We start from the raw sequence: 27,149 nt of genomic DNA, 5'->3' as shown, positions 1-27,149 counted from the left end.
ATGACTGAAGGAAAAGCAGTTCTCACAGCAATCTTCAAAAACCCACTGTGGGTTTCAGGTTTAGTATTTATTATCTGAAAAGTACAGTGAAGACATTTACACATATGGTAGTCAGGATGAGATACCCTTTATACTGCTGCTGCCTTGTTTTGTACATTTCATTACAAATTGCTCTTCAAACATGTAACTAAATTTCCTGCGAGAACTTTTCCAGCAGTTAGATAAACTGTACCCATCTGTGCCTTACCCTAGCACTTTCTTCCTCACATTGTCCCACAAGAGCCCTGTGAGAAGCCATTTAACTGAAATAAACAAATAGACGAATCATGGTCTAATCCTGTCACCACTGCAGTTGTCAGTGTATCTTTCACCAGCTAAATGTGACCTGAATTTAGGAGTCTTAATTGCTGTTACTATTGCTTGACAATAGTGCATTTGATTGTGGCTTGCATCAAATGAGGCTAGCAGCTCCTGAGTTTCCTGTCCCAAACTATTTTTATCTTGCTGTTCACTGGGTTTGCCTCTGCAGTTCCTTTTCAGCAGCATGGCCTCTGAGAACTCCTAGATTTTATCTGACAGGTCAATTTAGTTGTACAGAGGCAGGTTAGAAGGTTATGATTGATTTGACTTCATGTTGGTTTTAAATTCTCCTTGGAAATATGGTGGATGACATTAAACAGGGCTTGCTCCAGTTAAATACATTCCAGAGAAAACAAACATATTTTCCATGAGTATTTGGAGCCAGAAACTTCAGTTACTAATTGGTAAATAAAGTGAAGGAGTGGATCTGGCATTTGAATTCCAGAGTAACAGGACAGTTCTTTGCCTGACATATGGACTAGTGAGTACCAGTCATAAATCAGAGCAAAAAAAGAGACTAAATAAAATGAATTTCTGCTCTGTGCTCAGTTCCAGGAACAGTCCTTGCATTCTTACATAATTACATATTTACCAACAAAAATCTTCATAGCCTTGGTCAGCTAAGTCAGTACTACTAAAAGAATGTCTGTTATCTGTGTTAGTGTCAGTCTGTGAAACACCCTTTGATAAATATTAACATAAGCAAATTAACCCAAACCCACTTGAGAGATATCACAAAAACTGGAGCAGAGACGTGAGCTTGCTCATTCAGTGATGACACTTTGTGAGAAATCACTTCATTACCTAAGTAGCTACCTCACTGTGAGGACTTTTTTAATCCCTAAAAATAGAGCACCTATCTATCCAAAAGGCAGCTTAATACCTTGTAACACAGAGCTAAGGTTAAAATCATAAATCAGACAACAGCTTGAAGCCTCCGAAAGACAATTAATTTTAACTGATTTTAAGAAAACCTATCAGTGGAACAAGAGAGAGAACTAGGAGGACCACACATGCAAAACCCCACAAGAGGTATTTATGACAGCCTTAACAGGGACACTCACCTTGTCAAAAGCAGGGTACACAGCTCTGATCTCTGTCAGCCAGCCATAGGGCATGTGTCCCACTGGATATGTAGCTGTCAAAATCGCCACTGCCTATGAATAGAGACAGAGAAACATGAACTTCAAATCTTCAAACACAACGGTGAAACTAACACGGGGTACTATTGCCCACCAGTATCACCACATTGACCTTGGCACAAATGCAAAACCACACCAGCGACTGGAAGCTTTTTGTTGCAGGAAGACCATCAAAATGGCCATCATTTGGTCTGGCATTTTAAGCTTATGATTTTTTTTTGTGCCATGAAGTTACCTAAGTCAACTTTGTCATTTCACCATCCGTCTGATACTCTGAGATAATAGTTAACTTGACCTGTGGTGCACCCCTTACCAGGCCAACACCTTTCTCCATATAGCTCCTGAGTTATTTTACCTACAGATAGCTGAGCAGCAGAATGCCTTGGAGCTCACAGTAGTTTTGGATCATAACACATAATTTCAATTTATATACATTTTACTTGGTTATCCATAAATAAAATAGCTTCAAGTAAGACAGACTGTAAATCATTGGATCTCAGTGGCTGACTGAGTTTGGACATCAATATGACTCCTTGGAGGCAAGAGGCACCCACAAGACCAAAAAAATCTACCTCTCCCCACTTTGGTGCTCATTGATGAGCACCAGACAAAATTCCAGGTGAACATTTTTATTATAAGAAAGAATTCACTGCCTGAAATTTTAACAATTCACTGCCCTTTTACTCTCTCATAAGTACAGTCCAAGAGGTTTATCAAAGACATAAGCTCCCCCCATATTAATATATGAAATAACGTAGTGATTTTTCTGACTGCTGAAGAAAAAGTCCAAATACATGTCCTTCATGTAGGAAGGGTGTTTAGGAGCTCTTCCTGTGGCTACTTGTAAATCTACTAAGTTTTCTAGTCCTCAGAGCTGAAGTATGCATCTATACTGAGAACTGCCTGACTCTCTTAACTCCAGAAATCAAAGTTCTTGGGTGCCTTTTGTTTGCAAGTTCAGATCTGTTACAATCCACATATTTCTCATTCATTTTACATCTGGCAATGGTAGTGTTAAGAAAGACCTTTTTTAACTACTGCTGTTTTTGTTTCACTCCCAAACTTTCAAAATACATTTTGTTGATTATCTGAGCCCATTTTCCCATTATAAATGTAACTGCTGTCTTTGCTTTGTGAAAAGATCTATACAAACACAGGACCATGTAGCAAGCTAATTTGTTCCCTGTGCTGTTTAAAATGGAGTGGAACGTGGTGATATCCACAGAGAGGAAGAGAGTGGTATAGATCCTTCCCTGCTAATAATAGCATTAATAATGTTTAATGCACCTTGAAAAAGTAATTGGTTCAAATAAAACAAATTGGAATTTTAAGATAGCATCCTTTTTAATTGCACACTCTCCCATTACTGTATTTTCATCAGAATTTCCATCTGTATGAAACCTAACTAGGTTAAATCGAGTAAGGAATATAAAAGGTATTTTGCTTATTTTCCAAAAAGACTGCAAAGATGGATGAAAGTATTAAGTTTTTAGTAGTGATTTTTTTCCTCAATTAGTATTATTTCAACACAGATGCATGAAAGTTTTCCTAAATATCTAGCACCTGTGTTTGACAGATGAGAAAGGCCCCTATGAAAGCCACCACCAAAGGGGTAGCCCAATCACCACAACTGTGCTGGCAGTCCAAACAAAAGCAGAGGGAGCTGGACAGTGCAAGTGGATTTGTGGTCCTCATGAACATGTTACAGCCTAGTCCTTCACAGGACTCCCTGCCCACAGTGAAAACTGCTGCTATTATTGAATAGGGGACCTGTAAAAGTCCCGTGGAAACAGATGGTCCAGACACTGATGTTATTTGTGTTGTCAGCATCTCCCTTTTCAAAGGCAATTATTTCAGAAATCAGAGAAAGTTGGGATGTGACCATGACTGTTTGTGTAAAACTGCCAGAAAATCCCCAGCTGTGACACATACTTGGAGTCATCCTAATAGCAAGAAAAAGGAATTGGCTAGCCATGAAATGTGATGCATCTAAAATTGAAAGTCACCAAGAAATGCAAAACTGATCTTTGCTAATTTTTGGCTCCCCTTGTATGGAGACCACTGTTAACACATAGACTGATCCTTGAATCACATATGTAAAAGTGTTACGTTTCCTAAGTTCTTTTCTCACAGCTGTTTATTTGCAGTCCCTGGCACCTCCTGCATGAGTGAAGTACACTGTATCATGTTCTTTGAACTTCTCTTTTAATTTAGTATCTTACAGCTTTGTTTATCCTATGGCTATATGCATCCAGACATCCTCGCATGAAGCTGGCAGTAGAAGTGCCCCAGACTTAAGAGAATGGGTCAGCTTGTGGTGAGCATTGGTAAAAGCTCTGCATCACAATCAGAAATCTGCCTCCCAACAGCTGTAGGAGACTTACTAGAGTAATCTGAAATTCCTCAACAGAAACAGGGTGTATTTCATATCCCAACCAGGAGGCTGATTTTTTTTTTTAATATGTGCTTTTTTATGTCTCTACACTGTTCTGTGTAATGCACTGACTGCTAACAGTAGTTTCACTTCAGTTTTCACAGCCATAAAATATACATGACAGGAAAGAGTAGGACAGGAGAGTACTGTCAACTGTCCTAAAATTTCTGGGATCTCAATGCTCCAGACTATATGTGTAGAGCATGAAAATCTGGGATGCAGGCACTGTTCAGAGAAAAAATTCTACTAGTCTCGTTGAGGGTGAGGTCCCAGTAGACCTGACAGAAGGGCTCATGGTGAGAGTCCAAGCAATCTTCTTTTCAAGCATAAAAAGCGCACTAAACAGAAATGTATTTAAGACAATTTTTTCTTGTCAGCTTAGCTGAAGAGAGAGGCACAGGGGTAATGCCATGGAAATGATCATTTGCAGTAATGGAGAGCACTGCCTTTCTTACCTCTGTGGCTGCAGAACTGCCACCTAGGTCCCGGGAGACAAAAAGGTTGACAATGGGCCTACTTATTCGCTGAGTTGCCAAAATTAATGCCAAAGGCCACCAGAAACTCAGCATCTTTCTTATTGTAGCTTCTCCCTGCAAAACAGGGTAAAAAAAATGAAGTGAGTTTGGGAAAAAAGCATGCAGCACACGACCAAAAGCATGGATAAAGGTTTTCTGCTTTTCCCATCCACTGTCAGTTTGGTACATTCATTTCAATAATTTTTAATATGAGGAGCCTAAAATATTTTCACTCATGGTAGCAATACTGATTCAAAAGAAGATGTGTCATGAATCTCAATAAATAATGCATAAGGTATCTATCTGCATAATTTGTTCTGACTACCAGACAAAGCTCCATGAAAAACAATATGACATTTGAAGAAAAAGAGAAATTTTGATATCTTCTTTCATATGAACTAAGGTGTTCACTTAGTTCATGCTGTGCTGTCTTACAGCTCAGCACAGAGGTCCTCAGCAGACACATCCAAACCATGGAAGGCATTGTGTCACTTGTGCTGTTGCTGGAATAATTTCCACCATGCCTCTTTAACTGAAAATGTTTTTCCTGCAGGACAGAGGGAAGGCCCTCCATGCACAGTGGTTTAATGCAGTATTACAACACAAAAAGACCCCATGTAAAATTATTGAGTTAAAAAAACCACAAGCATGAAGACATACCCCCATTTCAGGCCCACTTCTGTCAGGAATAACATCATGTATGTTCCTGTAGTATCCGAGGCAGAGCGTGGTACACCGGACAAGTGCTCCCATGTATAAGGACAAGATTGGGATCAAGAGAGGCTCCCTGCACTCCAAGTGACTGTGAAGCAAAATGGCTACAAAAACAACCTGTAGAGAAAACAAACAGACGATTAACAATTTGTCTGTGTGCTTCTCCAGGGCCAACACACCTCCTGGCTGATTCCTGTCTGATTCCTGTCTGATTCCTGCTAAGCAACAACTTGCATGGCTACAATATCTATGGGAACTTAAGTCAGGATCCCCCAGTATTTGGTCACGTACATGGAAAGAACAAGAGTTAACTGCATACTTTATGAAACAGGACTTGAAGTTTGGGCAGGTGTCAGACTAGAACCCATAAATAGGAGAAGGCTGGCATGAAAATCTGGCAGGGTCTGGCAGCAAGCATGTGGCTGAGAGTCACCCTTCCCAGGAGAATGTGCTATTCTGATACACGCTGAGGCTGGAGACATGCTTCTAGGGTCAGCTTCTAAGCCCTACTGTTTTGGGTTTTTTTTGGTTTTTTTTGGGGGGGCAGGGGGGAGGGTAGTGACAATTAAAAAGCCAGATTTTTAAAATATTCACTTCAACATTTAGGAGCAGGAAGTCTTATGTCAACCTAATTTTCAACTTTTTCAAGTGAAATTTCACTATTTCATTATTTGCTTTTCAGCTGAGTGCCACATTAATGTAAATTAAATGGAAACTTTTGGGCTAATGAACAGTTCATAATTCAGCCTCTTAAGACTAAATGCTCAATCCATAAAATGTAAAGGAACTGATTAATATGATATTATTCTCTTTGTTAAGAACAGAGTGGATGAAATGCCTGTCGAATTCCAAATGACTCAGCATGGGGGGCACAACTGGAAAGCCAACTGTGTATGGTGCTGTGAAGAGCAGAAGCAGGACAGTCCTGCCAGGACATGCTGGCATTCAAATGAGTTACTAGAAATAAAATACACTTTGTTCAGGAGCAGGTTCTCTCCTTCAGCTGTACAAGTAGTTAAGAAAAACCACACTCTGCAAATGTTCCTGAGGCAGGCCACACTGCTCATGAGGGTTTTCAAACCTACAAAAATATTGCTTTTCAGTAAATAGAAGCAAAGTCAGTCACAAAGAGTGTGCATGTCAAGCTACTCAAGAAAAAGTGGCTACTGCCTGTGCCCCTACTCCCTGTGTAGGGTGCACACGTAGGTGTAGAGTTCTGGGCTATGACAGCCACAACTTTCTGTGTTCTGGATTTGCTCTTGCTCTGTGTAGTATTCTGTTGAAAGAAGATGACAGGTGTCTTATTCTTCACAACCCTGGCACCCCACTCACCACCCGCTGTGGAAAGGGCAGGGCCAAAATAAGAATTTGTTTCTGTATTTAGCTGTGCGTGACCTGACGCCCAGGGTCAGGAAACTTTGTAGGTCACGTCGGAACAAGAGAAGACCCTGTGGGTTAAGGTCATTTGCAGTAATTGGTATTATCTCTGGGGATTTAGTGCACCACTGCAGTGGGGCAGACCTGACAAATACAGAGTAGCAACTGACTGAACAGTTCAACCTGGTTTATGGTTTCTTTATGTTCAGGGAAGGAAAATGCTATGGAAAACTGAACTGAGTGCCATTGATTTCATATTTCTTTCGATGTTGTACTGTTTTATCCTCTTTCTTCTCCAGTCATTACACCATACAGCTGGTAATGAGGCACTACAGCAACAGTTTACAGTTGCTGGGACTCTTAATTTCCTAATATTTTTATATGTTTTCAAATGAGGGCTGTATATTGGTTCTTAAATGCTACAACACAGTGTGTATGAATGCTGTTTTTTCAGTGTGCCTAATACAAAGCAACAGGATAGTTAACACCTCCCTTTTGAAAGTTCAAAAAACATTTTGTCTTCTCTGAATCACCCGGGGGTTATCACCACAGACCCCTTCTGGAACACTTCTGAGCCTTCACCTTTTGGAGCAGTAACAAGTACTCAGAAGGCAGCTTACACTGCATTTCTTTGGATTAGACACCATGTGCAAAACTGACAGGTCAGCTGGAGAATCGTGCCTTCACCTCCAGCTCAGGATTTCACTGGAACTGTGCAAAGTGCTGGGAAGAATGTACAGAGAGAGAAAGATCTATTACAAAGCACTCTCTCAGCCTCAGGATTGGTAGCAGCCCGTGGTCTCTTTGCCTGACCTTTCTTTTCGCCAAATGTACACGCATACATACAGAGCTCGTTTCTCAGACACTATGAAACAGGGCTGTGGAAGTGCTCCAGGACATGACCCTAAGCCAAACAGCCCTGGGAACTGACTTGATCCAGTCAAGTGAGACTGTCCTAAACCACAACTGCCAGCAAAAAGCCTTCACATGATGAACAGTCAGAGGGCAGCACACAAGATTACTTCCTCTGGTGTCTACGGAAGAGAGAGAAGGCACAGAGAGACTCTGTGCTAGAGAGTTCCTGCAGAGGAAAGCATCTGCTCCATAACACAATTGGAACAGTGACTTCTATGAGGAGCCTTTACCTGAGCTATGACATCTGAGATGGAGGCACATCCTACTAGGAAACTGTACTTGTGTTTCAGCAGAATCCCAGCATGGGTCCATGCCTGAAAAAAAGACAGAGAAAAGTTTGGGAAGTGATTATGATATTGTGAATGATTTCAGGTCCAAGAATGCTGTCTTCTGGTTGTTACATTGTACACAAACAACCTGCAGCAGTTCCTGGTGTGAACCTGGGCAAACATTAAGCCATTAATGGAGAGAAAGCACTGTTGCATTGAGTCCCTCATTGCCAGGCTGGCAGGGAGAATAGGGATAAATTCACAGACTATAGACATTTCTGAGCACATCTAGTAAGAAAGCAGCCCTTCACAAATCAGACGCTGCCCAGGATGAATTATCATAGTAAATCTAATAAATTCACTCTCTGGATGCACCTCTGAAGTGTAATATTCATTGGCCCACTGAGTTATACTGAGTCCTCTCTGGAAAAGAAATCCAACTTCTTTTTAATGATCCAAATTCTTTTTACTGTCAGTCACTGTTTCAAGCAGACAAAGTGGAGAGAAAATGGTGGAGGCATTGGCGTAAGAATGTTCTCCTTCACCAGTTTTACACAGAAGTAGAGGCATTAAAGAGAGCTGCCACATTTTCATGTTGTGCAGGCCACACCAATGAGCCTGGTGATCTGGGAAGCAGCAGCTCTCCCTATGTGTGGCTCTCTTTATACTGGGGTTAGCTGTGCTTGCAAAAACTGATGGTAAGAACCATCTTTTTGACAAATTTGCTTTGAGAAATTATTGATTTTATTCCTTGTGAGCTCTGCAGGTCTGGGAATGCATGTCAGTTCAAATCTTTCACCACAAATCAGAATGAGGTTACATACAGACAACCAGTGCAGCTCATCACAAGATCACCAGTGCTTTCCAACAGGCACATACTGTAACTCTGACAAGGCAGCTGAGGTTTTTGACATTTGTCATGATCTCTGGATGTTTAAAGTCCACTCAGATGCTTTCTCCAAGTAGAAGGAGATGAGTCAAAGTATATACAGAATTGCTGCGCGCCAAGGACACACCTTACTTCTACATACTTCAGTTTCCCATCAGGTTACAAAGTTTGTGAGCTAGGGTCACAAAAACATACCATTAACATTAAATTTCAGTTCTGAATCAGGCACTCACCATGGCATCCATAAAGGGGAAGGCAGCAAGATAAAGGAAGGCCCTCCGAGTTTTACTTCCCACTGATTCATCCACATGGTGCAGCTTATTAATAATGTAATACCCCAAATCACTATATGCTGTAGAGAAACAAGATAAGAATGAAAAACAAAGGTTGCATGTGGACTCTTGGGTGAGATATTCAGAAGTACCTGAAAGACTGTAATGCCTTGGAGCTCAGACACACATCCACTTAGCAAACAGCTGCAAGGGCTTCAGATATTGCAACCTCACCAGCTGCTGTTTATGACTAAGAAGTACTCTCATGGTTCTTTTTAAAGTAACCTTTGGCAGAGGCGTGATAACAAATGGCTGGATTGGGAGATGAGCATAGTAAGTGCCACATCTGTTGGCTAAATGAACACACTGGCACTCCAGAAAATCTACTGCTCCTTCAATAAATCAAGGCTCTTTGTTAGAAAAGCTTTTTCACCAGGCATTGTGTATTTCATGGGATATATGTGCCTTACAAATGCTGAAACCATCTATTATCACCGCATTCTCATTGACATTACCTGTAAATCTGCCCAAAGCTCTAAAATGATATGGTGATTTGTGATGGCATGCAACAAATCACAGTCATTATGTCTCTCCCTTACTCTGCCTAATGACCAGCTCTGCCAGGGCCTGACAGGACACAATGCTTTGCTGTGCAGTCCCTAGGCAGCCTTGACCTGCCTTTGGTTCCCTCCTTATCCAGAGCCAGCACCTCCAGAGCCACAAGTCAGAACAGGGCACCTCTGGAAATCAGGGGGTTCCCACTTCTGATTGTTCTTCACCGTCCTGTTTCAACCCAAGCCAACTTTTAGTGTTGGACAACTCTCTCTTTCCAGGCCCCTCTTCTCAAAGTGTTGGGTTGAAGGCTGCACAGACATGGGAAGTTCCCACACAGCTCTCTGCAGAACTGCTTACAGTTCTGTTTGTACCCATGTTATCCAGCTGTTTTTAAAACCCCAGATTTGTCCTAATAACCAGGACTAACAAAGGCTCTGTCTGGAGTCTGAACTATGGAGACAAATATAATGTGTAGAGGTAAATAATCCAAATCAGTTTTAACCTTTTATAAACTATGTTCTAGACCTGCACATCACTACTTGATTTCCCCTATACACTTGCAATAGCTGTTAAAAGAATTATTAGGCTGTAAGGCCGATCTCCCCCAAGGCAAGTATATGGCAGAATTATTTGTATCTGGGGAACCTTATTTCAGTTCTCTCCTACTTGTGTATTTTCTAAGTTAACTATTTCGAATGTGACCTTCTATCTAATTTTCCATTTATAACAACCCTATTATCTTTGTACAAATCTTCATATAGGGTATTTCAGGAAAGAGATCCTTTTCATGCATGCAGGTCTCATTACTGGATTGACAAATGCTAACATTAGTCATCAAATTCAATCCTCTTAGCCTAAAACTGCCTTTCATAACTTGTAAACAATATTTGGAAGCAATTAAAGAGGAGTTTAAGTTGTCATTGTTTTGTGATGGCTGAGAGATACAGCAGTTAAATGATTAACAGAACTGAAAAGACTGTTTAAGTCGAATAAGACAGTGTAAACAAGATAGTAAAATAAAATAAGGTGGCATGACAGCACTGTGAACAAGCACAAGCCTCATTCCAGATAACCAGGACTGCCCAAAAGATGCTAAAAATGTTAAAAATTCCCCCTTTCCCTATGCTGGTCCCTATCTATGTGTGTTTCATCTGAACTATGAATGTTAAACTCAGTCTCCAAATTCACTCAGTAAATCCCAAGTTGCTTAGCCATCTTCCTCAGGCACCCCCAGCCTTGTTTCTTTTGACGAGGGTTGGGGAAGAATTTTAAACCAGGACTCCAACTTTTCTTCATTTCTAAGAAGGCAGTTTAGTCCCTGAAGTGCTCAGGTGCTTGTTGGGAGTTCAACCAAACATCAAGCACAGCCTCTTTTATATTTTTGCATGAATAGCCATGCACCAATCTTCACTTAGTGTTTTGAAAACTTTCAGCTACGAAGGGTTTTTTGTGTGGTAAGTCCTTGTGGAAAGCTGCTTTTATGTCAGGGCAGTACATGGATGTTCCTGAATCAACTTATTTCAATGAAGGGAAGAAATCTGGAAGGCCTGTGAGGCAAGCCATGTAGGAAGGTCAGATTCATTGAACTTTCTCTTAGGTTCCATTGAGTGTGCTTTACACTTCTGCACAAAAACTTAAAAACCAATGCAGGTAACACACCACCTTATCTTCCACATCAGGACTGAGCATTGTAGTCCACATGTTGAGGAACCTGCTTCTGTGGAGAGGCCACCTCCAGCAGAGCAGTGCCAGAAGCACAGCACACTGCAGAAGTCACCATTCCTTGCTCTCCCTGTCCTTTATCTGTTTTAAATGAGACTTTTAAAGTATTTAGAATGTGAGTAATACGTAACCTTTTTATCTCTAAAGGCCATTGTGGTTTTTTTTTTAAATTTTTTAAAATTTAAACCTAAAATTTACTATTACAGAAAAAAATCACACAATCAGAGGGTCAGAGGCTGAAGTACTCTTAAGAAAGAGTAATAGTTTATTGGCAGAGCACTCTCAAGGCACTTATACCATTACAACTCATAGCACCATATTTTAAGGTTTCTAGGGATATCAGCACTGAGCTCTGTAAGCTCCCCATAAAAAAAAAATTAACTGCACTTTTTAATGTGATTTTGGTTTTTTTTTAAAAAAAATTCATAATGTTTATACTTAAAACATTATTTTCAAAATAGTCAACTATTTCATATGTCAGTGAAAGCACACAATCACTTTTGCTGATGTCCATGAATGTTTCTGTCCTCACACAGAAGGATTTAGCAAGCTGACATTCACTGACAAACATTCAGGCATGTGTCACTGAGTTGTGAATCAAGCAATTGCTGATGCAATTAGAACTCAACCTTGGCCAACCTTACAAACTTATTATGAAGAATGGCACAAAATTAATAACACAGACAACAGAGCCAGAGAGTATTACATGAATCTAAAGCAGATGGAGCTTCCCACTTCTTGCATCATTTCAACTAAAACAGAAAAGTTCAAGACAAGCTGCCTGTTTGCTCTTCTCTAATACCTCATTTGTTTTGCTATGTCTAAGGATCAGATTTGCTACAGAAGCTAAGCAGGCATTCTTGCTTTTGGATTTTCCAGTTGAGTTTTAAGACCCAGAAGGTCAAGAAATGACACTGAAAACTGTACACCTAATTGGATCTCCTGGTCCCTACACCAATTTCTCTAGCAAGCCAATTACTACCATACAAACTTCAGACACCCTTAAAATAACACACTCTTAATGATGCCAGCAATCTCAGACAAATACCTGTACTGTAGTTATTTTGGAGCTGACTGCTAATGAATATGTCATACTTAAATCACAAAGAAAAAACTCTCAGAGGAAGTGACACTATTTACTTCCAGACACAGAGCTACATATGTCAAAAATAGCTTTACTGGAAGAAAAAAATCCAAAACATGATTTTGGGTTAAAGTGTGTTCTTTCTAGACACATTCCATTTACATACTTTGCTGCCAGTCTTAAAAATGAACTTGGAGACTTGAAAAGTAACAAATCGATTCTGCTGCTTGTCAGAAAGATGGTTCACATGGCCAAAACTGATTCTCATCAGTTTCTCAATCATAGAATGTTCTGAGTTGAAACAGACACACAAGGACCAAAAAGTCCAACTCTTAAGTGAATTGCCTGCACAAGGACCAAACCCACAACCTCGGTGTTATTAGCACCATGCTTAATGCACTGAGCTAATTTGTTCAACTAAGTGTTTTGGGCAGATAGGAAAATACCAGTGTTAAAAAACAATAGCAAATCTTCATTTGGAGATGCCACAGTGTATACAGATTTCTTTATGTCTTTGGTTAGCTTGAATTTAAAACAGAAGAGAAAGCCTCCTTTTTCCCCATGTGAAAGCTCAGATGAGTGTTTAAGGTGTTGAGATTTTTTTCTTTACTTATAGTAATACATGAATTAAAGAAAACCAAAACAGCTTAGGAGCATCTCAGTGAAGACTGACTACTGCAATCATATTTCCCAAATCTATGAATGACTTTTAGTATCTGAAATATCTTTATATAAGCCAACATTTTATAAGTCTCAAAATGATTCTATTTTAACTGAGACACAATCACTGCTATCCAAAAGTGCTTTGGTCATAGGCTTTCTTCCTTTGTCCTGAGTACCTTGTTTAAAAGAAACTGTCCCTGTTGTGGAAAAAGGGTTGGGGCAGCCAGGGAAGCATGTTACTGCTTTAGCAATGACCATGTTGAAGTAGGAAAATTTTTAATTAATAACATTTTATTTTTTATTTAGAGAGGAGGGAGATGGAGAAAGCAGCAAGCCCAGATATATTCTGATTTGTGTTCCTGTGCTGGCCCTTTTTTCCAGGGCAAAACGTTTAGTATACAGTGATCTTGTTCGAACAAGACTGACTAAAAAAAAATACCTCTGCTTGTTGCAACCCACTCTGCAATTCCTAGTCTCTGGAAAGTTCCAGTAGTGTTACACTGGAATTGGTGGCATTACAACTATGTCTCAATTCCTATGAAGATTTTTAATGTACATGCAGTTATCATGCACGTGGGAAGTTCAAAAGTATCAGCTGAATTGCCAGGAACTGCTGAAGTGTTCCCCTGTGCAATCTATGGCCCACGCTCAGCAGCCTGACAGCAATAAATGGGCACAAAACAAATCACTCACATGTCTTGGCCATCCAATCTGCTATAGATTACTGCAAAAGTTAACCTACATTTAAGTTTACTGGTTACTGAAGTTCCACTCTTTTTCTCCTGGTGATGACAATGATCCATCATGTCATTTTTAATCAGGGATAGTAAAAAGCAAAGAGGATATTTCCTCAAAGTAATTGCTGCCCTGTCATTTCTGGAACTACTGAGAATTATTCAAAAGGAAATAAACTGTCTCAGTATACTATTTCTCAGTAAACTGGTGAAAAGTTGAACAATGCTGTTTTATTCCCAAAGAAAATGTGCATATTCTTCATGACACTGATATTAAAAGGCTCACTTAGTATGGAGGACTTACCAGCAACACTAAGAAATGCATTATGTTAGCATAATGTTATAGAAATGACTTTTCTCCTCTGTCAAGCTGGCAATTTAGTAAGATGTCAAAACTATGCATAGACAGGCTTAGCATCTTGAATACCTTCTCTTACAGCCATCAAAAAGCCAGTCTCTGAAATAATAGGACACTTTAGACCCTGGCTCCATAGTGACTTTCCCACCAAGAGACGAATTGGTGGCAGTAGCTGCCCTCACAGTAGCCCAGAGAAAGGAAGGCAGAATACTATATTCTATTTCCAGATCACACCTGAAACAGCTAATCCAGGAATACTGTACTGACAAGGTTTACAGAAGCATTGGAAGTAGGATGAGAACATGGTTTTGAATCCCTTTGGCCAGCTTGGTTCTCAGTTGTTACTGCTACCTGCAGAGGGGAGTGACAGGAGCTGCTGGTGAGGACTTTGCAGACCTTCATAAGGATGTGGCTGGGTGATGACTGAGGGACCCAGAGCTTGCAGCTGTGAGTTCAAGTGGTTTAGCACAGCCAGTCACTGGCACAGAGGATTGTGTGAGCCCCAGTGGGGAAGCAGCAGTGGGAAGGTGGTGCTGAAGAAATGAAGCATGAGTCAGGTGGGTGGTCTGGTTTGATTTTTCCATGAGTAGAGGCCACTGTTTGTGAGGAGCTGTGTGTGTCGACTGCAAACAGTTTCTATCACAGTTGGAAATGTGGTGATTCATTGTGGTCACTGTGTTTCTACCACCACTTGTTTTCTTCCTTTTGGTACTCCTTATTTCATTTTGGCTTTTTGTTTTCTGTTTCTTCCTGGGCTTTGACAGTCCATGGCAGATAGACATGTCATCTTCCTTAGCCCTATATTTATGGCATGTGGAAAAAAATTCAGTCCCCTAAGTGTTATTTGTTTCTCTTTTTCATCCATCAAGCACCAGTGACCTGTATTGTGTCTCTCGTAGATAGCGGCTTGCAGCTGCTGGGGAGCGCTTGCAGGTCCTAGGAGGCCGCCTGTCACTGGACTCCTTCTCTTCTTCCTGCTAGGCAGGCTGTGTATCTGTGGGTCAGAGCAAAATAATCAGGACTTGAAACAGGTTCAAAGGAAACTTGGAACATAAAATTTGGCAACATCACCCAGGCAATTGGTGCTAGAATCTGACTAACTCCATTCCCTCAGGCGCTCTGCCAGTCTCTGCTGTGGCCTTTGCATATTTTCAGGCATAGACAAGTTAAAATACCAAAAAATATTTTGCAGTCTGTCACCATAAAAAGCTGAAAGATTGTGTGCAGCCCTTTAATTCAAGACCTTAAAGCATGGTAAGCATAGCCTCCTTTTTTTCCCAGTGTCTGCAGAGTGCATTTCAGAGGTTCTGAACTCAGCAGGGCTCTACTTTCAGGCAAAGGCAAGAAACTTAGCTGACAGGTTTTCCAACTGTTGTTCCAAACACCTCCTTTCAAAAGACGTCCCACATGGAAAATCCAGTTATGTCTTTCACCTGGAAATCTGATAGTTATACTTAAAACTTTCTTAAAATCTATTCTAGCTTAAAATAAAATACTGTATGACTAGAAAATAACTTTTTATCCAGCTGGCAAAGGCAAAAACCTTGACCAGCACTGGCAGAAAAGCAAGTGAGCAACTAGAAAAGCAGCTCTGAGGGATGAAGAAACATTCCAAGCAAAGAAATATGAGAGCCAAATGTACAAATGGGCCAAAATTTATAACACTGACTCAATAAAACAGCTTCAAAAGTAAACATGTTTAAGAAGTGACCAATTGAAATCAGTGAATTACATTAACTTGAATGCATGGATTCAGTTTATAAAATTAGCAAGATCTAATCCCTGGCACACAGTTGCCCTGGCTAGTGAGTCATAACTGTAAGCATTTTTTATGACTGTAACATGGAGCAAAGCTAAATGGCACAGGGCTCGCATACCAGTGATGGAATAAGAGATATGATGGTCAAAACAAACTCTAGTGCTTGGGAGGCACATCAAGCTGGTGAATATAGCTGGCAGCCAATAAAATGGTAAGAGGTGGGGCATTTGTATTTACCAGATGGATCTTGTACCTACCTAACTGAAATAGTTCTATTCTATTCTATTCTATTCTATTCTATTCTATTCTATTCTATTCTATTCTATTCTATTCTATTCTCTTCTCTTCTATTCTATTCTATTCTATGTGATGAATTGTAGCACATGTTGCTCTTGAGATACTAACAGCCTGATAATGAATGCTCCCTTCAAGGCCACTCAGATTCCACAGCAATTCAGGATACTGCCATTACACTTGCATTTCCCTTTTATCTGTGAGGGAATGACACCCTGCTGATGCTGATCCAATTCAATGCCTGTCAGCCAACACATGCCTCCATAGGCTGTGACAATTACCTCCTCCCTCCCACCCCTTACAACTCTCAGCTTTTTAGGATTTTACCTGCTCAATGCAGTGCACTCTCTGCTTCTTCCTCCAGAATCTCCTGTTCCTCATTGCTATGGTCCAGAAGTTTCAGCTCTGTAGAATGAGCCAGAAGGTGCAGAGAATCTCGTGGAGTTCTTGGAGAGGATGAACTTAAAAGTCTTCCAAGTTAAATGGTTTTCATTGCTGTGGCTGATCCTTGAGCTGATATCCCATTTTTGTAGGCTCTCAAAAACTGGCAAATCCTGTGGCTGCCTTTTTTAATGTTCATTTTGTGTCTGCTTGTGTGTTTTCTTTGTTTCAGAGTACACTCAGGGAGCTGGTCTCAGTTTGGTATAAATTGCTCTTACTAACCTCTTCCTCACAGATTAATTATTCAACAGAAGTGGCTGATGCCTAGCAGCAGTAGAGAGTACTACCTGATAGTTTAATGAGGATGTGGCTCCTGCCTGCTGGGAGTTTTGTACTGTGAGATAAGTAGCAAAGGAATGCATACAGAAAGAGTACACCAACAATGCCACCAAGAACTGACAAACAGCCATACCAAGCACATCTTGAAGGCCTGCCAAACCAACCCAGCAGATACTACTAGCTAATCATTAATACCTCGCAGTAACACTGAGCTATCAGCTTCAGGCAACCTGTCAACCTTGTCAAAGTTTTGCTCACACACCTGACTGAAAGAGATCAGTAGCATGTTTTGTTTCCAGGCAGGAGAGCCCTGTGCTTGGAATCTACTCCTTAATAACCTGTTTAAAAAGCAATAAAAATTGCGCAGATGGGCAAGACACCAGCCCAAGAGAGCTTATCTCTTCTGCATCTCCTGCTGTACTTACAAATGAAATCTTAAACCTACAGCTTAAGCAGTTTGAAGAATGGGTGAGGGAAACAAATTAAAAGTCATATTAACTAGACGTGAAGTGACCTTACCTATTAAAGTATGAAATACAGCAGCTACAGCGCCAGCCACAACCATGCACAAAACTGCTTTGGTCCTGTCTCTCTTGCTGTTCACAAACACCAGACCTACATTTTTGAAGTCACTCATCGGACCCGTGAAGAACTTCATCAGGGAGTATGCCAGCCCATAGCTGGCCAACATTTCCACAGCATCTTCCTTGACAGCAGCAATGCCCCTGTTCAATGCCTGTTGAAACACAGAAAGAGCAAATGATGTAGCACATGTGCAGGGCTACCAAACACAATCTCCTGCATCTGGTTTCTGAAGGAACAAGCAAGTTTAGCTGTCATTGTTTTCACCCCAATCGGGACTTTATTTCTTTGGATTCAGCAGCAGTAATTTGTGACCTGTGACAGAGGCAAAATAATTTAATATAGACTAAATTCAAGTCAAGTAGACTCAAAGATAAGGTGTCTATTTCTGAAATATGCAATGGAACTTCTGTCACACCAGAAGTTATTCTCTTTTTTTTTAGAGCAATTTTATGACCTGTTAATAGTCATGGATAATACAAAACCACTGAAATACTGCTCTGAGGTTTCAGCCATGATTTCAACAGACCATAGTCCTTGCAGCTCATCTTTCCAGGCAAAAGCTCTGACATACACTCATGGTTGAGCAGCTAAAAATTTTTTTCCACGCAACAAGCTTTTCACAACATCCCATGTAATTATTGCAAATACCATATATTATTCTATGACTTTCATTGTTTAATGAGGCCAAATATGCATGTGATTAAACACAACTGATCTCCTTTCAAGTAGTTGATAAATACATATTTGTATATATGCAAATTTGTGTGTTTGTATCTGATACCATATTCATTTATATCCCCTTGCAGGAAATCTAAAACTAACTACAGCACATTTCAAGACACATTCAGGAACAACTAACTTACTAATTTATTCTAGGTCTGTGTTTAGGAAATGTCTGCCAATTAATCACTGAGAATTAGATGGATTATTTTTATAACTAAGGTGAGCTGTAAAAAAAGATGTGTAACATTCCTTCAGATTCCAGCTTGAACCAAAATGCTTCTAAAGTATTGAATAAAAATGACAGAATGATAGATTTTTATCTGCAGTGTGACAGCATCAATCATCTGGTACACCCAGCAAACTGTTAAAACAATATTAGATTCAAAAAGCATGAAGGATGAAATATGATTTGTTTTAACAAGTATAATTCTATGGGTTACAGTTGATATGTGTTGACAGGGCCATGGCAATGAGGCCAACCAGGAACACCTCGCCAAGCCACCACCCAAACCTCACTGACACTTACACAGATCAAATACCACTTTATCTGAATGAACAAACCAGCTAGAGTATCATCAGGTAATTGTGGTGAAGTCCTTCCATTTAAAATGTAAGCATAAGCTTTTTATTGCAGTTATTTGACTTTATTTGCCCTTCCAAAGATCATACAAGCAAGCAACTCCTACTGACTTGAAAAGAACCTGTGTCCCTGAAGTAGAAATGAGCCTACTGTTCTTTTCCACTCTTTCTATAAGACAATAATTTTTGAAACTAAAGCTGCATTGTCAACTGAGCAAAAAGCTGTAGAAAATACCAACTTCTCCACCTTTGATGTCTGCCAGATCTCTCTCTTTTAATGTGCTCTGACCTGAATGCCTGAAGCTCCAAATGTTTTCATCTGTCTTGCTCCAGTTCCTTCCTGAAAGCACTATGTGTTAGATATGGAATAGCTGCAGCTGCTGTGTGTAACTTTTCCTGGGATACAGATAATTCCATCTATTGCATTGATACCAGTTCAAATTATATTAAATCTGCTGATGCCAGAAGCACTAGTGTGTACACAAAAGTGTACTCAAACAATTTGTGAAAGACTGTGGCCTCTGAAATGAATAGTCAAGTGCAGTTGTCTTTTGTGATGATACTTGTGATGGTGAAGTAGTCAGTTTCAAGGTGTATACAGAGTTACGATCTTCTAATTTAAACTTGCTAAAAAGATGCCTAATCTCCCAATTGCTGTTGCCAGTAATAGACAAATAGCCTTAAATTATGCCAAATAAAATGTTCCTTGATTATGGCTCTTTCCCTCTTTTTTCTTCTGTCAAGAATGAAATATTTCTGGCAGCTTCAATTTAAAGAGAAACAGCTAACCAATATCAGGCAGGCTAGTTTAAAAACTTCACATCACATGTAAACAGCTGAATTATTTTCAGCAGTTTCACAAGCACAAGTGCTTTCTTCCTGCTTTGTACAACTACAGAATACCAGTCTGTGGAGGATGGTAATCCACTTCTGACAAGGTCATGGGATAAACATGGCTTTAAGAAACAACTTTTTGTCAAAAGGCATGGCACTATGATCCCTCTGCAGAGAGAAATCTTTGCCTAGCACGGACCTCACGCCAGTGAAAACAGCTCCATATGACTCTAGCCCCAGGGTAACTAAGTTTTTCCATCTAAGTAGGACAGACAGAAAGACTTGAGCACTCCTCTTTCTCTCGCTCTCTGGTTTTACTGATCTCTTTTGAATGAACAAATGACAGCCAAGCAGATATCTTCTGAGTAATCCTCCCTGGAGACACCCTGTGTACCAGGTAAGGTAAACTGGCAAAATCCAAAGGGGATTTCTGTAAGAGATATGTTACCATTAATTTTACTCCTGTGGAACGTGTGGCTGACATGATGAAATACTCTAGAGACTAGCCCTGAAAAAGCAATCCTTCTAAATGCTTCTTTGGAAAGATCCTTAGGAAATGAACAGTCAGTAGGGCTGTGTTTAGGGATGGTTTAGCTTCTGTAGCCTTTTCCTTTTTCACTTTAAGATATCAATATAAAACTCTTCATCCTCAATTTTCAAACTCCCTATGAAAATTTGCATAGCTTTTCTACCCTGTGTACTTCCAAATATTTTTGCTGCTGAAGCTGTTGATACCATATTTAATATCCTAAATTTCACAAGAAATCCCAGATAACTGATGAATCTGCTTTGGTGTGCAGTATGAAAGACACAGATACTTGATCTTTCATGCCATGCCAGCCATGCAGCTGGCAATCTTCCAGTCTAATTTCCTGTTAGATTTCCAATTAAATCTGTCATAAAAGAAGGCAATATAAACCAGGGCAAGGCCTCCATTTTTTAATCTGACTCTATTTTGAACCCTTTTTGTGTGAACAGAAATCAATAAGGAAACTTCATCAGTAGCATCTGTATCACAAGAAAGCACACGTCTGCAAAGATTTGTGTAGCTTGTCGGTGAAGTCACACAGAACTAGGTAGCAGTAATACTAATGACAATATTTAACACAGCATGCTAGCTTAATCATACACATTTCAGGTGTCATCCTACTTTGAACTGGCTTATTCATACCATACTTGATGGGATAACCAGGCAATCCAGATGCTGGAAGGCAGACAGATGTTGGTGACATCATCTTCACCTGAGCTCTTAATGAACCACTAATCTAATACAGTAGTAGGTGAAAATGTCACAGTAAAGTGCAATTCATCAAATGTGATTAAAACAAAGCCATAGATATTGCTGACCCTTCTTCTAGAAATAACAGAAAAAAGCCCCACAAAACACTTCCAGGCAGAGCACAATCTGCTAGACACATGGACAGGTTAGATGAAGTAAGCCATATTCCTAAAATACGTCTCAAAAAGGCAGGCATGAATCTTTGTTACACAGTTACTTCTACTCAATGTCTTCTGTAACACATTTGTTATCACTAGAAAGATGAAATCTTTACTAGAGGACCTCCTAACAACCCTTTAAACATTTTTTTTCATGAATAATTGTGAGCTGTCATGTATGTTCACTAAAATCAGAGAGGACCAGCATTTTTAAATTCCCATCCAAAAGATTCAAGTCAGAGGAATATCAAATACACTTAACAACATTGCAAGCCAGTAACCATGTCTTTGCAATTAGGTACTGCAGCTGGCTTTAGTCTCTTAGAGGGAACCTATGAGACCTTTATCAAATTTCTAGGACATGAATAATGGATGAATCTAACAAACTTTTGCATGCAAAGGCAGTGATTTGAAAATCAACAGTTGTGAGAAAAATGTCAAGGGTCTAACTTGTCCTATTTTGCATGAACTTTTAGCACTATTCACTAATGTTGGCAGAAAAGGTTTGGTTCCAATCTAGGGCTACACACCTCTGTTGCCAAAAATTCAAAGGCTGTCTCATAAGCTGGCTCGATGGAGTTTGCCCATTAGTCACATTATCTTCCCTTTTCAGAGACTACTGGATATTTTACTTGGTATTGGTTTAAAAGTATAAAAAAATTTTTCAAAAACCACCAGGAAAGCAACATCTATTGTACAAATTTTCTTCTGCTTTTAAAACTGATTATTACCTACACACTACCTACATTTCACTAGTCTGTATCTAACTATGCAAAACTTTCTACTTCATTTGAAGTTAAATACTGATTGTGCAGTCAATACTTGACCCCAGGCACATGTTTTGAACAGGAGGATGTAAAATCCAAGAAATGTCATTTTTTTCAATGCTCAATTTTGCTTATCCCAGAAAAGCAGACTGTAACATACTGGAAGCTGGCATGTTCCTACAGCTTGTTTGAAACTGGGTTTCTGCCTGAGATGTTTTCAAGTCCGTTCAGGCTAGTTATCTACTTACAGGTGACATCAAAAACCTGCTCAGTTTGGCAGGATCTTGGCCAAATGTATGTTTGGTTCAGCAAACATTTGTAATGTGTTGCCCTTCCCTGCACAAGTTTTTCTTCCTACATGGAATTCCCTAAGAAAACAGAAGGGAACCAAACTATCCAGTTAAAGAGCAAGCTGATGTAGGGGACAGTCTATCTCCTCTGTCAAATAATCTCTCTCGTGATGACTCTTGGCTGAGTTTTCATTTACTAAATCCTGTCACATTAAAATCTTCTGCATCAAAAGCACCATCTGGCTCTGGCTGTTCTGCCTCCCGCTGTCGCCACGGTAGGAGCTGTGCTGCCAGAGGGATGGACACCTTTCAGATAGGAGGCTCTGAAAGCATGGCATAATTGGATCGTTGTGTAGGTGTTACCTGAGTGCTACTGGAGCTGCATCTCTGCTTCTGGATGGGTTTCTCATAAACACAGGAGCCCCCATGGGCAATTTGAGATAAACAGGTAGTTTTTTTACCTCTGACACAGGTCTGTGTAAGACTTCCATGGACACAGGTAAAAAAGTGAGAGAAAACTGGGGAAAATAACACACACATTTATTCGGGCTGAAGAAGATTGCCCATACTGTATGAAGAGAGGGCGGCAAGGATAGAGGGAGTCAGACCTTGCATCTTGAAGATTATGATTGAAGAGTGTTCATTCTTTAGGGTCTTTTTCAGGGGAGTCGATATTTGTTTTCTTTTGTTCTGCAGTGCTTTTACCCTAATTCAGTATCTCTGATTTTCAGTCAGCATCTGTTGTAGCTCACGTGTCAGATGTCTGAAATGCCATCTGAGGTCAATTCCTATTAGCCCACTATTAAAATACTTCACTTTCCCCCTGCTCCAATACTAAAGCTGGCTGTGGGAGAACAACCAGTCACCCCTGTCCACAGTGCTCAAGTGCTGACATTGGTTCAACCCAGAGAAACAATTCCAGTCCTCAGCAAGAGACCAGAGCTCTGAACTCCACCTGAAAGAAGACAAAATCCCTGAGAGAGGAACACCTCATCATCCCTGTGGTATGTGGCCTGTCTCTGGAGAGGATATCCTAGGAAGAACATTAGGACTGACTGAAAATGACAGCTGAAATTCTTCGGTTGCTTCCTGCTTTTTAATTCACAATGCAGGGCAAGTGTCACATTTTATCTTTTAAAAAAGTTAGTGTACAAAAAAAATGTCAATCCAATCTACTCTGCCTGCTAAGGCAATGAGAATATGCCCTAGAAGAAGAAAACTCACATACCATGTGAAACAAAAATCAAGCTGTGAAAACTAGAATGCCATCAGTTGAAACTGTTTCCCCATTCACCTTTCTGAGCAGGAAAGAAAAGCAAGAATGAACATTTCTGCAAGGCTCTTGCTCTACCAGAAATGATCAGGATCTCAGTTTTACTTGTTGACATTTGCTACCCCATGTCCATGCTGTGTGTCCTGGGAGAAGTTTAAATAAACACCCTAAATCCAAAATAGCATAGTTCTAGAGCACTTGCAGGTCTGACTTGACCTGGGATGCATCAGGGAACTGCACCTTTAAACAGGCACAGCCAGGAGATGCAGGAATAACTAGAGCAGCATTGCTAACAGACACTTCAGTGAAAATGGAAAATCCTTCCCAGTGCAGATATTAAGGCAGAGGAGGACATGACTGGGAGCTGGAGGAGCAGCTATAGCACACTGCCCGAGGGCACCTTGTGCTTGTGTGCAGGTTCATGACAAACAGGTTACAGCACAATGAGGCAGAGAATAATACAGAAACCACAGATGATAGTGGTGCAGGACCACAGGAAAGAAACCAGACTCAGTGAAGCCAAAAAGTGGCTCATTTCAAATTATATTTGACAAAGCTCCAGAATATTTATGACAGGGAGCAATCTTGGAGAGGTGAATGAGCTGCTGCAGATGGTTGCCTCCCTATGGGATGTGGAGAACACTGATCCCGAAGCCAAAAGAGCTATGAGCCATGACTGTGGGAAGCCCTTCAGGACACGCCCTTGTGTGGGACAGGGATGCCTGACACCAGCATGAAGGAGACCTAAACCACTGCCATTTCCACTGATGTCTGCAGAGAAACATGACTCCTGAGGTGAGACCAAAAGTTTTAACTTTTCCTGGCATTTTTTAGGCAAGCAGTGCTTCTAGGGGAACAGGACAAAATCAACATCAGAGATATTCCTCTGCATTGTGACTTTCCTGGTGTCCTCTGACTGATGCTAATCGATTGTCCAAAATGTATTCAAGGGGAAACATGCAAGGGAATGATTTGTTCCCAAAGCAGAGTGCAAGCTTTTAATTCAGTTTTCCCTGGATCTAATCTGCAAAGGTGAGAAGCATTTGGGATTATGTTGCATAAGCATGGTAAAGTCTGGGCTGAGGTTATTTGTCTTCAGATCTTCTTCATACCAAAGACTCATTCTCAAAAGCTGTTTCGAAGTCTAGGAGTACAGACAGATAAAACAAAGACATAAACTGAGACATAGAAAACTAGGAGAAGGTTGGTTCCCTGTCTCTTCAGAATGCCCAGTGGAATAGCTATCATTTCTTTACCAAATTCTATTTTGATTACTTTTAAGTGCTAGAAAACACTGGGGAGGATACAAATCATATCATATGGATCCACACACAAATAATATTTGCCCTAATCACAAGTGATACAGTACCTACAGCAGTGCTCCTTCTTTTGTTTTTAATTTCCCACAGAAATGGGCTCTGTTCTCTTCCACACATTATATCCCCAAAGTAAAAAGTAAGCTGATTTACTATCAGTTGCACATTTAATAAAGTAACTTTTTCCTCATGTTTATAAATTAGATCTCTGCAAATATTGTTATAAGACTTGTGCATATGCACACGGCACATCCAATCCACGCAGGTGCTGCACCTGTCAGTGTCTCACAACTCTGGCATATTGCCTTTTTATTAGCACTAACTCAGTCCTTGATGAAGTACTGCTTATGGCTCTCTCATCCTGAAATGGAGAGTGTCACTTTCTCCATGATTACACCTCACTAGGCTCCAAAGTATATGGACAGGTTCAAGTTGGAAGGGTCCCTAGGGGCCAGCTTAGAGCACTGCCCCAGGCAGAACATCTGGGAGATATTGTGGAGACCCCACACCTTCCCTAGACAATCACCTGAGAGGCTACTCTCATCCTGAACTTTAACATGTCACTAAATTTGGCATCTGAAGGTCCACATCTGCCTCCCTTGCACTTTGAAGTTTGCTAGCATCAGCCTAACACCACTTCCCACATGTTCTTTTCTCTCCCTGAAAGATCTTTTGTTTCATCATTCAGTACCACTTCTCCTCACTTTCACCAAAGAACTTGTCCTCCACATTAAATCACCTACGTTTTTACCTCATGGCAAGAATATATTTAGCTCCACCTGTCTTTCAATTTTCACCCCAGTAATTTTCAGTAATTTAGATGTTGTGTTTGTTTCTTTTGAATTTCTATGTTCATGCCTTGCATTATGAAGCCAGGCCTCTGCTTTCACGTTTCCACATAAGCAGATTTCTTAAGTCATATTTTTTCACATAAGGTCACCTGACACACACAATTACAAGATCCTGTATGTATGTATGTAATGTAATGTAAATCCATTTCTTTTCTCTCTCAAAAAAATACTCAAATAGTGGAAAAAAAAATCCAAGCAAGCACTTCAACATATCTGCAAAAGTACTTTTGCTAGCTGAAGGATTATGGAAAATTAATGAGGTTTGTCCCTGGCTTTGTAGATTTTTTAAAACATTTTCAAGTTATAAAAAATCTTGATGCATAAAGCATTTGGTGAAAATTTCTGAAATTTGTCAAAAACTATAAAAAAATGCCTTTAAACCAGACCAAAACTTGGCTGCGCACCAGCAAAATATGAGTTGCACAGGTTCAGCAAAACTTGTTAAACTACTTTAACTGCACAGAAATCTTGCCTGTATTTCAGCTGTGCTGTGTGCTCCTGGGCATCAAGTTTAGAGCTGTGAAGGTCAAGCATCAACACACAGCAGAGACCACACAGGTTCAAGTCCTTAAGGAACCAGGAGACAAGAACAATACCCATGTTTGCTCAAAGCAAAGGGCAAAGTATTTCTCTTTCCACAGACTGAAGCTGCAGTACCCTACTATGAATTCTTTCTCTCTGGAATTGTGAGGTGATTGATTCTCCTATTTTGCCTCTTCTGGAAAGGACCCTAGAGGCAAGATCTGTAAAATTTACTTTTATTGTTTATTTTTTCTTATTTCTATACACTTTCCACTCTTTATTAATGATTCAGAGCCCATGTCCTCCTACGTGAAAGACAAATAATTGATATATCCTCTCAATTCCCTTTCTGCGTGGATTTTAAGGGATGTATTAATTACGCCCAGCAAACTGTGTGAAAGCCAACAATCAAATTCAGGATCATCAATACTACAGCAAAACCTTTTATTATCACTTCTTGTAATATCCTAGCAATTCATGGCTGCTCTAAAGATCAGCCTACTGCTGCTGCTGTTTCAAATTACTGATTTTGCCAGAACTGGCAGACAGCTGGGAGAGGTGGGTTGCTCCACTGGAGTACAGTCATATAAACACATATTTTGGGGTTTCATGTAAAGGAGAACAAATTTGTTACTCAGAAGTTGAAAGTGTGAGAATTAGGGGGAGCTATCTTTTGTTATCTGCTCTTTGCTCCTCACCCCTAATGTGGTTCACATTCATCAATAGCCAGCAGCAGACCAAAGTAAGTGTACCTCACAAACTACAACCCCTCTGCTGTCAGTGGAGATAGGTAAAAAAAACCTGAATTTTTGCTATTTAATGAACATTTCTTGCACATGGTGAAAGGCTAAAGCAAACCAAAGCAAGTCTGCAGGCTTTGTTCATTCAGCATGAGTAAAATGTTCTCTATCTCACCACAGACAGGAGAAGTAAGGAGCCAGCTGAGCAAATTCATAAAATTCTTGACTTGTCCAAGACTGGGCTTAGGAAGAAGCCTAAGTACTGCAGTATGTCAAAAACCCCTGAACAATCTATAAAATACATGTCAAAGCTACTGTGATTACAAAAAATACACATAACCATCAAACAAGGCTTCTGTGCCTGACTTTGGAAGTTGGAGCTTGGCCAGCTGTCCCCACACGCGCAGTACAGCCCCAACTTTACATGTACTTAGTGCACCATGCAATTATCTGCTG

The 27,149-nt window shown here is 40.2% G+C and overlaps 1 protein-coding gene across 1 annotated transcript in view; it reads right to left on the bottom strand.

The window, feature by feature from the left end:
- ANKH (ANKH inorganic pyrophosphate transport regulator) overlaps positions 1-27,149 on the bottom strand; it is a 106,645-nt gene that overhangs the window by 33,620 nt on the left and 45,876 nt on the right. Inside the window, exons 2-7 of the mRNA XM_064428221.1 lie at positions 17,296-17,512; positions 8,849-8,967; positions 7,688-7,771; positions 5,112-5,282; positions 4,392-4,526; positions 1,425-1,517 (exon numbers count right to left, since the gene is read on the bottom strand). Of these exons, the coding sequence (XP_064284291.1) occupies positions 1,425-1,517; positions 4,392-4,526; positions 5,112-5,282; positions 7,688-7,771; positions 8,849-8,967; positions 17,296-17,512 (819 nt within the window). The remainder of the gene's footprint in view (positions 1-1,424; positions 1,518-4,391; positions 4,527-5,111; positions 5,283-7,687; positions 7,772-8,848; positions 8,968-17,295; positions 17,513-27,149) is intronic.

This window comes from Passer domesticus, chromosome 1 (genome assembly GCF_036417665.1).
Source record: "Passer domesticus isolate bPasDom1 chromosome 1, bPasDom1.hap1, whole genome shotgun sequence".
Classification (NCBI taxonomy): Eukaryota; Metazoa; Chordata; class Aves; order Passeriformes; family Passeridae; genus Passer; species Passer domesticus.
Note: the sequence above shows the minus strand (reverse complement) of the source record. Positions and strands in the feature narration are given on the sequence as shown.